General features: G+C 36.0%; 1 protein-coding gene across 7 annotated transcripts in view; it reads right to left on the minus strand.

Moving 5' to 3' along the window:
* Positions 1–13709, minus strand: part of TBCK (TBC1 domain containing kinase) — a 200420-nt gene that overhangs the window by 171212 nt on the left and 15499 nt on the right. For 5 of the 7 annotated variants that reach the window (XM_026499132.4, XM_044384227.3, XM_044384224.3 and 2 more), the window contains one exon: positions 11328–11400. In XM_026499132.4, the coding sequence (XP_026354917.1) occupies positions 11328–11400 (73 nt within the window). Of the gene's footprint in view, positions 1–10816; positions 10842–11327; positions 11424–13709 lie in introns of all 7 variants that reach the window. The other 2 variants (XM_057309991.1, XM_044384229.3) reach the window with 2 other exon arrangements.

Below are 13709 nucleotides of genomic sequence, written 5' to 3' on the forward strand. Positions count from 1 at the left end.
GGTTTCTGAAAAAAGGTACATGGTAATATCCATAAAGAAAAATTTGATACATTAGCCTTCATTATAAATAACTTCTGCTCATCGATATACATTAAAAAAATAACTAGCCAAGGCAGACTGCAAAAGAAAATCTTAAAAAGTATATGTATGGAGAATAGAGAGAATATACAATGAATGCCTATAAATCAATAATAAAAAGACAAATAATTTACTTAAAATGAGACCAAAAGACTGAACAGATGTGTAAGTCACGATAGGAATGCCCACTGAATACATGAAAAGTACCCAACATCTTTAGTCATTGTGAAAATGCAAATTAAATCTACAATGAGATACCACTTTATATTCATTACAATGGCTAAAAGTCAAAGAAAAAAAAAAACACCAACTGCTGGCAAGGATATGGACGAACTAGAACTCTCATACATTGTTATTAGGAAATGTAAAATGTACAACACGTTAGAAAAGGTCTGGTGGTTTCTAACAATAACAATCATATACCTACCCCATAAGCCATCTATTTGATTGCTACATATTTATCCAGGGATAAGAAAACATTTGCTCACAGAAAAAGACTTACATGAACATTCACAACAACTTCGGTTATAAAGACCAAAAACCTGGAAATATCTCAGGAGTTCACAAACAGAACATTGCTAAAGAAATTGTGGCATATTCATAAGCTGGAATACACCTCAGCAATAAAAAGTAATAGATTATAATACATGAAACTACATAAGTGACTCTCCGAAACATTAGGATGTGTGAAAGAAGCCTTACATAAAAGAGTATATACTGTATAATTATAATTATGTAAAGTGCTAGAATAAAAACTAATCTAGGGTGAAAAAAATGAGAAAACTGGTTGCCTCTGAGAGTTGGATTGGGGTGAACAGTAAAGATTTACCAGGAAGGGGTATGAGGGAAATTTCTAGGATGATGGTGGTGATCTAAGCTTGATGTGTATTTGGGTTACAGAGCTAAATACATTTGACAAAATTCATCAAATGACAGATATAAGTTTTTGTACTTTCGCTGAATGTAAAGTTTACTTAAAAAGAAAACATAAACACATATTGGATTCTAGTTAATGATATACATGCTGAAAGATTTAGGAATGAAGGACACTCACATCTGCAACTTACTCTGAAATGCATCAAAATAATAAGACGGGTTAATAACCAGATTGTAGGATGGATAGATACGTGATAAAACAAAAACTGGCCCAAATGTTAATTGTAGAATATAGGTATATTGTACAATTCTTTTGACTTTGCTATGTTTTGATTTTTTTATAATAAAGTGCTGCCCAAGAAAATAATTAAGGTGATATAAAGATATTTTTCGATAATCACCATCTGTGAGAATTTGTCCACATCAGACATGCACTAAAATACATTTTAAAGTAAGTTTTTCAGGCTGAAGAAAAATAATACCAGATGAAAACCTGGATCAAGACAAAGGAATAAAGATCTCAGGAAATGGCAAATACATGGTTAAATGTAAAAGAATTTTTTTCCTCATTTCTTATGGTCTTTAGAGACATCTTTTACAGCAAAAAAACAATAACAATGTTTAGTCAGATTTATACTACATGTAAAAGTAAATATAAATCGCACAATGAATGACAATAATATCTAAAGGATGAGAGGAGGGTGAAGAGAAGGATATTATCTAAGATTCCTACCTTAAATGTGCCATAATATTATTTCATGGAAGTTGGATAAATTAAGAATGCATATTGTAATCTCTACCACAATCATATATATACTTAATATATATATATATACAAAAACAAAGACTAAGACAAAATAAAACAATAAAAAAACAACAACCCTGAACCTCTGACTCCAAGTGCTTATTTAATTGTAGTCCTTTTATGTCTTGACACCTTATAATTTATCAACTCAGGAGTTTCTGCTTTTCAAACATTTCCCAATAGGAAACTGTACTAATTTCATTACTATTTTGTTGCTCTTCTGTCTTTTATGAGCATAGATAATACCACAGAATAAAATTCAAAGTGTTCCCTTGAAGTCAGTGCAACTCATGAGTTAATTTATTAAAGTGTTCTTGCCTCACATACTGAAGAAATAACAGGTCAGCATTCGATATCAACATATTTATGCATTCTCTGATCATTCTTTTGCATATGGACATTGAAGTAGTTCCTTTTCCCAACAGGAATTTTATTTTATTAAAATACTTGTCCATATCAGGGGTTTCCCTTACTCTTGATTATTATTCTGGAAAACAGAAGTCTTAAACAAAGTTTGAATTTAAACTTTATTATATTTTGATTATTTTTTTTCTGAGGATAACTGGCAATTTGAGTGACTCAGAAAAATGTCATCAAGAAAACAGAGGTTAAACATGCTTATAATTGTTAAAAGAATTAACATTGCTTAATTATTTCTCTCCTTAGAAATTGAAGTGTAATTAATAAAATGAAATTAAGATGTAAGTGAGGAGGCAAAACTTAGTATTTACCTGTATAAAGAATATGGTAGGCAGAATCCTTCCAATATTCTTGTCACATGGGTATTCAACCAATCACTAGGATTGGTACTGTTGTGAAGGGGTTTGGCAGACGGAATTAGATTGCTAATCAGTTAACCTTAAAATAGAGACAGTCCCTTGATTTATCCAGGTGAATCCAATGTAACCATAGGAGCCCGTAAAGTAGATGAGCAAAGCAGAAAAGTCAGTCAGAAAGAGCACCAGAAGAAAAGACAGGAGAGGTCAGAGATTCAAAGCATCAGGACTGGACCTGCTGTTACTAGCTTTGGAAGATGAAGAAATGGGGCCCTGCGTCAGGGAATGCTGGTGGCCTCTAAAATCTAAGAACAACTCCTGGCCAATAGTCAGTAAGGAAATGGGGATGTCAGTCCTACAACCATATGGAACTAAATTCTATCAATAACTGGAATAAGCCTGGAAATGAATTCTCCCCTAGTACCTCCAAAGGAAATATAGCCCTGCTGACACCTTGGTTTTGGCTTTGTTAGACCTGAAGCAGAAAAACCAGCCAGGTCCAACAGACTCCTGAGCTACAGAACTATAATAAATTTGTGTGTTTTAAGCTGCTAAATTTGTGGCAATGTTATAGCAGCAATAGAAAGCTAGTACCTCACTGATGAATGAAAAAAAAAAGTCTTTACACAAACCCAACCGAACAAGATTAGCAACTCTTAGTTTACAAAGTCATAACATACTTCATGAATTGCTGGAAGTGGCTATAAAATCTGTTTTAACACCTCTTCAAAAAAGAATCTCATCAGTCTCTTTGTGCATTCCCCCAAAGTGCCTATTTTCCTGACCGGCCCTTCATGGGCTCCTGGGAATTGTACTCTTGGAAATGTTCTACTCATAAGAGCGTTTTGCCCAGGGGTACCTGGGTGGCTCAGTCGGCTAAGTGCCTGCCTTTGGCTCGGGTCGTGATCCTGGGTTCCTGGGATTGAGTCCCACATTGGGCTCCCTGCTTAGCAGGGAGTCTGCCTCTCCCTTTACCCTTCCCCCCTGCTTGTGATCTCTCTCTCAAATAAATAAATAAAATCTTTTAAAAAAGAGTGTTTTGCCCATTTGAGGCCTTGAACCACTCTAGCTTGTCTAGAGAGAGAGTTTGTGCAAACAATGTGATCTATGTGGAACACCTGCTTTCCTTCTGAGGGTCTATAGAGCATCAGTAACCACAACCACACAGGCCCTACGTGCCTTTGTGACCAACCCCCAATAACCCTCCACTTCTAGACTCAGACAAGCTTCTCTAACGGGCAGCACTTGGCACACGTTGTCACAATTTGTTGCTCTTGGAATTAAGTACATCCTTTACAACTCTCCCAGGAGAGGAATGTGGAAAGCATGTGGCTGCTTTCCTCTATTCTTTGCCCCTTTATTTTCTCTTTATTTTGTTTTGTCTCCTTTTGCTGTAAAAAAAAAAAAAAAAAAAAAAAGAGTGTTGTGTAACCATTGAGTATATGACTTCTAAGTCCTCTGAATGCTTCCAGTTAAATCAGTGAAACTGGGAGTGGTCTTGGTGATACCTGACACATCACAGTTACCACCATCTCAGCTACAATGACTTACTGATAAAAAAAAACACAAACAAAAACAAAAACACCAAATATCGTACTTCCTATAAGAATAAAAAATTTTCCCCAATTTTTCCCCAATGACCAAACTGCAGTAGGCAGAATTCTAATATGGTTCCCAAGATCCCTGCTCCCTGATATACACCCTGTATAACCCCCAAGGCTATGAATATGATGGACTTTACTCCCATGATCAAGCTGTTACATGGCACAGTTGACTTTAAGAAAGGGAGACTGAGTGAGCCTGACCTTATCACATGGTCCTTGAAATCTGGACCTAGAGGTTAGAGACAGAGGAAATATGAGAGATTTCAGGCATGAGTGAGATGTGATGAGGGAGATTCTTCATTGCTGACTTTGGAGATGGAGGGGGCCACATGACAAGGAGTACAGATGGGTCCCAGAAGCTGAGAGCAGCCTCTGGTTGATAGTAATCAAGGACATAGGAATGTCAGTCCTACCACTGGAAGGAAATGGATTCTGCCAACATCCTTAAATGAGTTTAGATTCTTCCCCAGAGCCGTGAGTAAGGAAATGAACAATTTTTTTTACTCATTCTATTTTTTAAAAAATATTTCCAAGAAAGTAATAAACAAATCACCATGATAACATTTGCATCAGACTTTCACCGAAACTAGTTTGGGAAATAAAATTATGGCACATGATTAAAAGGAAGATAATAGGGAAATATAGCTTTAACTGCACGACTAACCTAAAAACACAATTAGTTCATTCAATTGTTCATTTACAACACATTAGCTATATGGAAACTCTTATGATGACAATTTTAGGAGACAGAAAAATTAAAAAATTATAGTATGCATGTTAAAAATGTATGGTTAGTTAGGGAAAGCAAATCATAGCTTCCTTAATTCTATGATTGCTAGCAAACAATTATCTTTTATTTTACTTGAGAGAAAGAGAGAGTGTGCACAAGTGTGAACAGGGGGAGGGACAAAGGCAGAGGGAGAGAGAGAATCTCAAGCAGACTCTCCGTTGAGTGTGGAGCCTGACGTGGGGCTTAATCTCATGATTCTGAGACCATGACCTGAGCTGAAACCACGAGCAGATGCTCAACCAGCTGAGCCACCCAGGCGCCTCTGCAGGCAAACAATTACAAGCTAAAACAGAAAAGGCACTTTACGACTGGAGAGACACAATGTAATAAGAAGAAATTTTTTTTCTTCTTTCTTTTTTCTTCTGTACAAAGAAATTTGGAGTAGGAAAATAAAGTTTTTGCTTTGGTTCACTGGTATGATCTAGAGAGAGGGAGGTAAGAATAACTTAAAGAAGTGCTATACATCATGCCAAAGATTGGAGATACACTTTTGGACAAAAGGACAGTTCAGTCTTCATATTGTATTTCAGTTCTCTGGTGCCCCATCTCCTCAACAATCTATGGATAACAATAAAAACTACTGGCATAATTTAGACACTACTTGGAAATAATTTAGAGAGTTTGAATGAAGTCAGATCCTACGCCTATAAAATGCACCCCCCCACACACACACAAATGGAGAGCCACCTAATGTTTTTGAATAGGGAATGGACTGATCTTTAAAAATAATAATATAGCAGCAGAAAGTAGTAACAGAGTATACTAACAACTAACAGCAGGAAAAGCAGCTAGGAGAATGTTGTAATGCAACAGTCAAGCAGTTTGTTAATGAAGGCCTGAACTAAAGAATGAAAAAAACAGTAGAGATGTGAGAAATACAACCAAGATTGTATTAATGATACCTGACGGCTAATAGGACAGAAGGTACAGGGGAGGGAGAAAGCAAGATTCCAAGCCTGAGTGAAGAGCATCTTAGGTATTATTTTCCATCCTTAAAACAAGTAAAATAGGAAGAAAAATATACATCAGTTATATAAATCTCTAAGTTACTTGACTACACTATAATAATTTCAAATGAATTTTGAAACTAGGACCTTGAAGGGAAAACAAAAACTGTATGAGAGCCTGAACTACCACTATCAGGTTATTTTCTAAAATAAGAATATCTAGTATCCATTTCTGAGGACCGTGAGACCCGTGGGTCATTATCCATCTATAGACTGCACTCTAGAATGTGTCTAAAATTCTTTGGATTATCTAATTCAGTGAGGAGGCAATCTTTTAATAGGGGCAAATAAAACTTACTCATCCAAGTAAGTCAGATCATGTTTTCCATCAAGCTAGTGAACAGCTGCAGACACAGCCTGCTTCCCATCAAAGTCTCCATGTATAACCATGTATAACCTCTGCTATGTTGATGGTTCTCTGGTAAATTTTCAAAACCATAACCCTAAAAACATATGACAAACATTTTATTAAAGAAACATGCCTGCACTACTCACCCCGCCTTCACTTGCAAATTTAAGGACAATGCAGAAACTTTACTCCAAGTGCCAAAACTCTGCTGAATATCTGTCTATGAACTACACTTGCTGACACTGTTACAGATTAGGCAAAAGTACATCTCTGAATAACACTAACACAAAAGGGAAATACTTTCCAAATAGCACCTAGACTTAAAAGCAAACAATTTCCTCATGCTTGCTCTAATAGGAGTGATGAAGGTATGTCTCTCTTTTTAATATTCTCGGAAAATATTTCAGAAAGGAGTTGAGATTTAAATTTCCCCACTGTTCAGTATCTTGAATATGGCTTTAAGGTAGCAATTAAATAGATTCACAGAAACCAAATATGAGATGACTTTAAACAAACCTTCCAAATGCTGCACTTTGTTTCCTGAAACCTACTGGTTATAGGAGTTTAATTGAATTCCATGCTTCTACGTTTCCAACAAATAATTTTGATCATTTAACTGAAACTGGAGAGAAATATTGGCAAGATCAAACTCTGGCACAAGTAACATATAAAAGCCACTGAAAGGAGAGCAGCATTCTCCAAAAATTAATTCCTCATATCCAAGCTTGAATAAACTCTAAAGAAAATGGTGAATTTTCTTTTTGAAACCAGATCAGCAAACTATCTGTACAAATAACATTATTTTATAAGAGACTGACTTGATAAATACCTCCAGGTCACAGCACAAAATCATTATTTTCTGTTTGGATAACACGAATTCTCAAAAGAGTTTTTGGGTCATTAAAATGATTAAAAAAAAGAAGAAGAAGATGCTTGATTTTCTAGCGGGGATCTGAAACCTCAAGATAGTCTTTAATTTATACTTGTAATACGAATTACTACTATGATGTTTTAGTACAATATTGCTTTGTTCAATGATATTAAATGTGTTACGAAAAAAGTGAGTAAATTGACGCTAGACACTTCTCTAAGTTTCTAGTTTTCATTTCCCTACTCCCCGTCTCACCAATTTTACAAGAGTTAAATTTTTCTTCAAAATATAAATCTAGTAAGATATATGCCTTGGATGATGTTTAAGTTTAGACAATGAGCTGCAAATAACTACCAGACAACTGGCAGCTTACAGTTTTACAACAGTTAGAGACAGATGGACAAGTGAAAATCATGGGTCTCAAATTGCAAGCCCATCTAAATAGATTTCCTGTTTACTTTGCATCAGCCTCTCTTACAGGTGCAGGGTGCTTACTTTTGGCAGTAGGGGAAATTTATGTGATTTATAAGCCATAAGAACATCTTCTCACTTTCCATAAACAAGTTATAGAATTAATTAAAATTACAGCACAGCAACTCTGCACATGAAATCTGCTCTGTTACTGGAGACTAATGTAATCCAAATATGTGGAAAGTCAAATAGTTTTCAACAAAGCTAATTTAGATGGATGGATCAGATAACAACTTTGAAATGAACCTGACAGAATCATGTCTACTCAAAGGCAGTAAGTGCTGAATGTTATATTCCAAAATGAATAAGGAAAATACTGAATTTTAGTCTGTTATCGGAATGATTAGAAAATAGTACTTTACTTACACAAATGTTTAAATATATCTTACTTGAAGAAATTACAAAGAACCATAAAAACTACTGTATGGTCTATTTTACATAAATGAAAAAGACTATTGGAAATGTAAATGGCATGAAAGATAATATGAAATCTGCCATTTAATCCTATTCATGTTTATCTATCTACTCAAAGAACATGCTTCCATCGGTAAGATTTTATTTTCATGAAGACATACTGAAGGAAGGTGGCTTCTTTTTTTTTTTTTTTTTTTTTAAAGATTTTATTTATTTGACAGAAAGAGAGACAGCCGGCAAGAGAGGCAACACAAGCAGGGGGAGTGGGAGAGGAAGAAGCAGGCTCCCAGCAGAGCAGGGAGCCCGATGCGGGGCTCGATCCCAGGACTCTGGGATCACGCCCTGAGCTGAAGGCAGATGCTTAACGACTGAGCCACCCAGGTGTCCCAGGAAGGTGGCTTCTTAGCACCTTCATACTACTGACACTACTAGTGTTCAGTGCTATCAGATTTATACCTAAAACAAGGATAAAGGATGTGAACACAGAAAAATAAAACTTTCCACAAGCTAATAGATTTGATCTTATTGGCAAAGCAATATCAATTGTATCTTTATATACTACAATAGAAATTTTTTAAAAAAGTAAAAGGAGAGAGTTGAAGTAAAATGATGAAAATGGGAATTTGTCTTCTGAGTCACCAGCTTCTCTCTTCTGCATCAGTTTTATTAGTAAGCAAAGGAAGGACAAGTATGGGCAGAGAGGGAAATTTCAAGATCAGAAAGAACATTCTAGTTACTACCACCCTGATGACCAGAGAACTACTCTAGTTGCAACTTATAGGGTCCTCCAGAATGGCTGGGAGCACAAGCCCATAGGTAACATCAATTTTCAGAATGTGGATCAATTCTGATCTTAGTATAGCCATGTCCATGAAGACCATATCCGCCTTTAGTACTTCTGGATATTCCCTTAATACTCTACCTTCTCTTCATAGTATAAACATCTTCTTTTCTTCTGTCTCAAGTAGCCTAAATCAATACTGAATAATTTTAAGAATTTTAGTTATTTCTCAGTCAGTGTGAATGTTGGTAAGTATTTCACTCCTGTTTGTTTTTTTTAAGTACTTGTATGATCTCTAAGCCTTCTGTGATAGCCAGCTTCTAAGGTGATCCCCTTGACCCCTGACTTCTGAGATTCACATTCCTATGAAGTTCCCTCCTCACTGAATAGATTTAATGGCTGACTTCTGTAACCAATAGACAATTGCAGAAATGACGGTGTGTGGTTCCTGAGGGTAGATCATAAAAGGCGTTGCAGCTTCCACCTTGCTTTCTTTTCTCTATTAGATTGCTCACTCTGAGTGAAGCCAACCCCATGTTGTGAGGATAGACAAGAAACCAGTCTCAAAATGCCCTCAAGATGGGGAAGAACTAAAGCTTATTGTCAATAACTGTCACGAAATGAGTGAGCTATCTTAGATCATCCAACCTGTCAAGCTTTCAGATGATGACAGCCCTAGTTGACTGCAACCTCATGAGATCCTAAGTTAAAACCATCTAGCTAATTCATTCCTGAATTCTTGACCCAGAGAAATTATATGAAATGATAAATGTTTATTGTTTTTAAAACACTAAGTGGTGAAGTATTGGTTAAGCAGTACAACTAATTCATACCATTTGTTCTTATAGAAAGAAGGAAATACAAATAGGTATGCCATTTGATCAAGTACCTTCATTAACAACATAATGTTGTTATATGAGGGATTTAGAACTCAAGCCAAGTAAATACTGGATCAGGTTTTTTGTTTTATTTTGTTTTGTTTTGTTTTTTTAACTGAGGCACAATTTACCTAGGTGAAACGCACACATCTGAAGTGTATATTTCGGTGAATTTTGACAAGTTTAGCAAGAACATGCGCCAATTAAGTAATACCTTGATCAAGATATAAAAAATTTCCATTACTCCAGACAGTTTCCTCAAGGCTATTTTTTAAAAGATTTTACTTATTTATTTGACAGAGAGAGAGACAGCCAGCGAGAGAGGGAACACAAGCAAGGGGAGTGGGAGAGGAAGCAGTAGGCTCCCAGTGGAGGAGCCTGACGTGGGGCTCCCAGACGTTCTGATCCCAGAACGCCAGGTTCACGCCCTGAGCCGAAGGCAGCCCTTAAGGACTGCGCCACCCAGGCGCCCCTCCTCAAGGCTATTTTGAATCAGTTCTTACATTACTCCTTCCCCCAACCAGAGTTATATCGATCACTGTAAGTTTTGATCATTCTAGAACTAGTAAACAGAATACGTTCTTAAAAACCATAAAATCAAAGATTGTGACATGTAAAAATTATAATTATAAAAACAAATTCACTAAATAAGGTTAAGCTATTTCTAAATATATAGAAAAGTCACTTTTATTACGTATGGTCAGATTAGACTCTTCCAAAGAAGCAAGTAAGGTGGGTATACTTGGTATCTGCATCTTTCACTCTAGAGAACACTTAAATCATTTAAAGTATCAAGGAAAGTATTTTTATTCAGTTTACTTGTTTTGCTTTTATTAAATAACTACCATTTAGCAATATACACATTTTTCCTCCTTTGAAAAAAATTTTTTTCATCTAGTATATAAGAGTGATTAAAAAGCAATGAGCAAGAATGAGAATATTTCCTTAAAAGAGGATGGATAATTATAATTCTATAAAGACTTGTGGCAAGCATTTTTCATTGGCTTAGTGCAACTTTATTTATTCATTAAAGGGATATTTTTCATGATTTTAAGATAATTTCAGAAAATGTGTAAAGAAATTCATTTAGTAGCATATTTGTAATAACATACATACCATACACTCTTCTTGCCAAGAATGCCTGAGACAGAAAGTAAAGTTACTGAGTCATTGAAATAACTGAATTTAAACTCTATCATTAGATTCTACCTAAGCTATGATTATTATTTCTCTCTACTCTTCAACATGGCCTTTCCTTAACACAGTTCACTGCGTCCCTAGGAATATCAGCCTCCTGTTAGTAGTACCACTCCCAGGAAAATACTCTTAATCTCAGCTAGAAAAATGCTTAGTACTGAAAACATTTCAAATTTTCATATATATCCTCTTTAGGAAATTTTTTTGTCACACTTTGGAAAATGCCTACCTCACAAAAACTGATCGCTGGACAATGTCAGTGTTGAATTTCTACAAGGCCTGTGAATTAAATTTCCTAAAATAAAAATTTGCACCTGGATTTTATCATTAAACAAGTAACAGAAGAAACGAAAACTCTGCAGTTTCTTGTTATGCCTTTTTGTTTGCCAATTTCTGCTTTTCATTTAATTGTCCTGATATTACACAGTACCTCATGGGTTTCCTCTCTCGCAGCAAGTCTTCTAGACTCCGTTCACAGTGTTCAGCTACCACCACCAGTCTTTCTGAGTAAAACAAAGCAAATCCACTTTACATTTGATTAACAAAATGTTTCATAACAAAAGAATACAGTCCATTAAAGATATTATAGTACTAATAGTACTGTAAGAGGTTTTCAAACTCTGCATTAACTACATAATTACCAGATCTATACAACAGAATAAGGGTGTAATAAAACAACACATTAAATAAGAATTTCATGTCATCTTGTGTTTTTGTCTAGAGTTTCTCCCATGTACATCAGGAAAAACAGATGGAAAGTTTTACCTTCGGAAGAAAGAAGTGACCCTTCTTCTGACACAGATTAGGAAAAGGAAAAGCTTGGATGAAGATATAAAGAAATTTTGAAGTGAAGGGGAAATTGGGAGCTAGGGACAAATTGTCTTGGCACTCTGGTTCAAAAACAAGGTTTTGCAACTGAGTTCAGAAACTTGAGAAAAGCAGAAATGTTCTGAATCATCACTATGAAGAAAGAACAGAAAATTGATTTGGGATTATTTGTAACATCATGGGACCTGCTGAGATTAAGTAATAATATAAAATTTTGGTGGGCACCATCAATATTATGATGTAATTTTTATTTTCCAACAGATTAACTAAGAATAAGATAGCACAGTTCTGAGGGTCAGACCGTACATTTTTTTCATCAGTTATCCCTAATGACTAACACATTGTCTGACACATTTTTTAAAAAGATTTTATTTATTTATTTGAGAGAGAGGGAGAGAGGAAGCTCTCCCTGCTAAGCAGAGAGCCTGATGTGGGGCTTGATCCCAGGACCCTGAGATCATGACTGGAGCCGAAGGCAGACAGTTAACTGACTGAGCCACCCAGGCACCCCCCCCCCCTTTTTAAATGAATGTAAGAAAGAGGAGTGAGAGAAAAGTACAACTGGGCTTACAAGTAGCTGAGAATCTGATAAGATTATTTCAGGAGATATCAAGGGTTTAAAAGAAATTGTGGAGTTCTGTGAATACCTACGTAAAATGGGTTTTAAGTTAGATAAGGAAGAAGGTTAATGCAAAACAGAGATGGCAGACTAGGGTGAAACAAAGAAGTAAGAGCGCAAAGAGATTGGGACTCGCAATCATTGCAAAGAGGTTTGATGAAAATGAAAAGTAGAAAAGGTAGAAAAAATGAGAGAGCATAAGATGGGAAAGGAGAATTCCAGGGTAGAAGATCCAGCAAAAGGAACAACTGTCAGTAACAACTAGCTCAAGTTATGGTCTTGCATGTGGGAGTAGAGATGGAAGGACAATGGTACGCAGGCAATCATGTGAGGTGTGAGGGCAGTATATTGCATGGGTCACGTTCTGAAAGCTGAAACTATCTGAGGTGGTAGCATTATACAGAATGATCTGAAACAGAAAAACTAAAAATGCTCTGAATGAAAGTGATCATTTTCAGATGAAAGACTGCAAGTGATCTAAACAGGAACTTAAAGAAAATTAAATTTGAAAGAACATTTAATGAGGGCGGGAAAGGAAAAAAAGAGAATAAAATCAGTTCTTCAGTAAAAAAGCACAGAGTTGAACCTGAAGCAATTGCGTGCAACTGTGCAGTTCTAGAAGAAAAAGCAAATCCCATCAGAAAACCAAATGGGAAGCTGCTGCATTCCTTTGCTTTCATCTTAGAACATTATGTTAGTTTTCCTAACACCCTTCTATCTGGCCCCCTCTCCTCAGTCTCTGTACAATGGCGCCTCTTCTGCCCTAACAGAATGCTTCTGGTTCCTCTACCTTTGATTCGGGGTTTTCCTACTGTGTCTTCTCATTTACTCCCAAGGCTGAAAATTTGCAAATTTTATTTCAGGTCCAGAACTCTCTTCTGCATTCCAGGCTTTTATAAGTAATTTCTCATTTTAATATAAAAGTCACCTTGAACTTGACAGAACTCAAACTGAACTTATACTTTCCTCCTGAAACCCATTCTTGAGTGCTATTTCAGTAAATGGTACTATGATCCTGCCAGCTGCATCCGCTAAAAACTTAGGAGTAATCTCCCTTTCTCAAATCCAAACAAAAAGCCCTGCTATTTGTATCTCCCAAATGTTTCCTGATCTGTAGTTTGCTCCGCCCATCACAAAGTGGGTCCAAGTCAGCATCCTCTTAATATGAGATGAGAGTACAATAGGCCTTAACTGATCTCATGTTAATTCTTATTACTCTCCATCTTATTTTCATACTAAAGTCTCAGTGATAAAGTAATAATAAATCCAAATACCATAACTCCCTCTTTAGTTTCATCATTTGTTACTTTGGCTTACCAACTTCCAGTCGTGCTGGCCTTCTCTCCCCTATCTTGCTTAAGGTAT

This window comes from Ursus arctos, unplaced genomic scaffold (assembly GCF_023065955.2).
Source record: "Ursus arctos isolate Adak ecotype North America unplaced genomic scaffold, UrsArc2.0 scaffold_11, whole genome shotgun sequence".
NCBI classification, from domain to species: Eukaryota; Metazoa; Chordata; class Mammalia; order Carnivora; family Ursidae; genus Ursus; species Ursus arctos.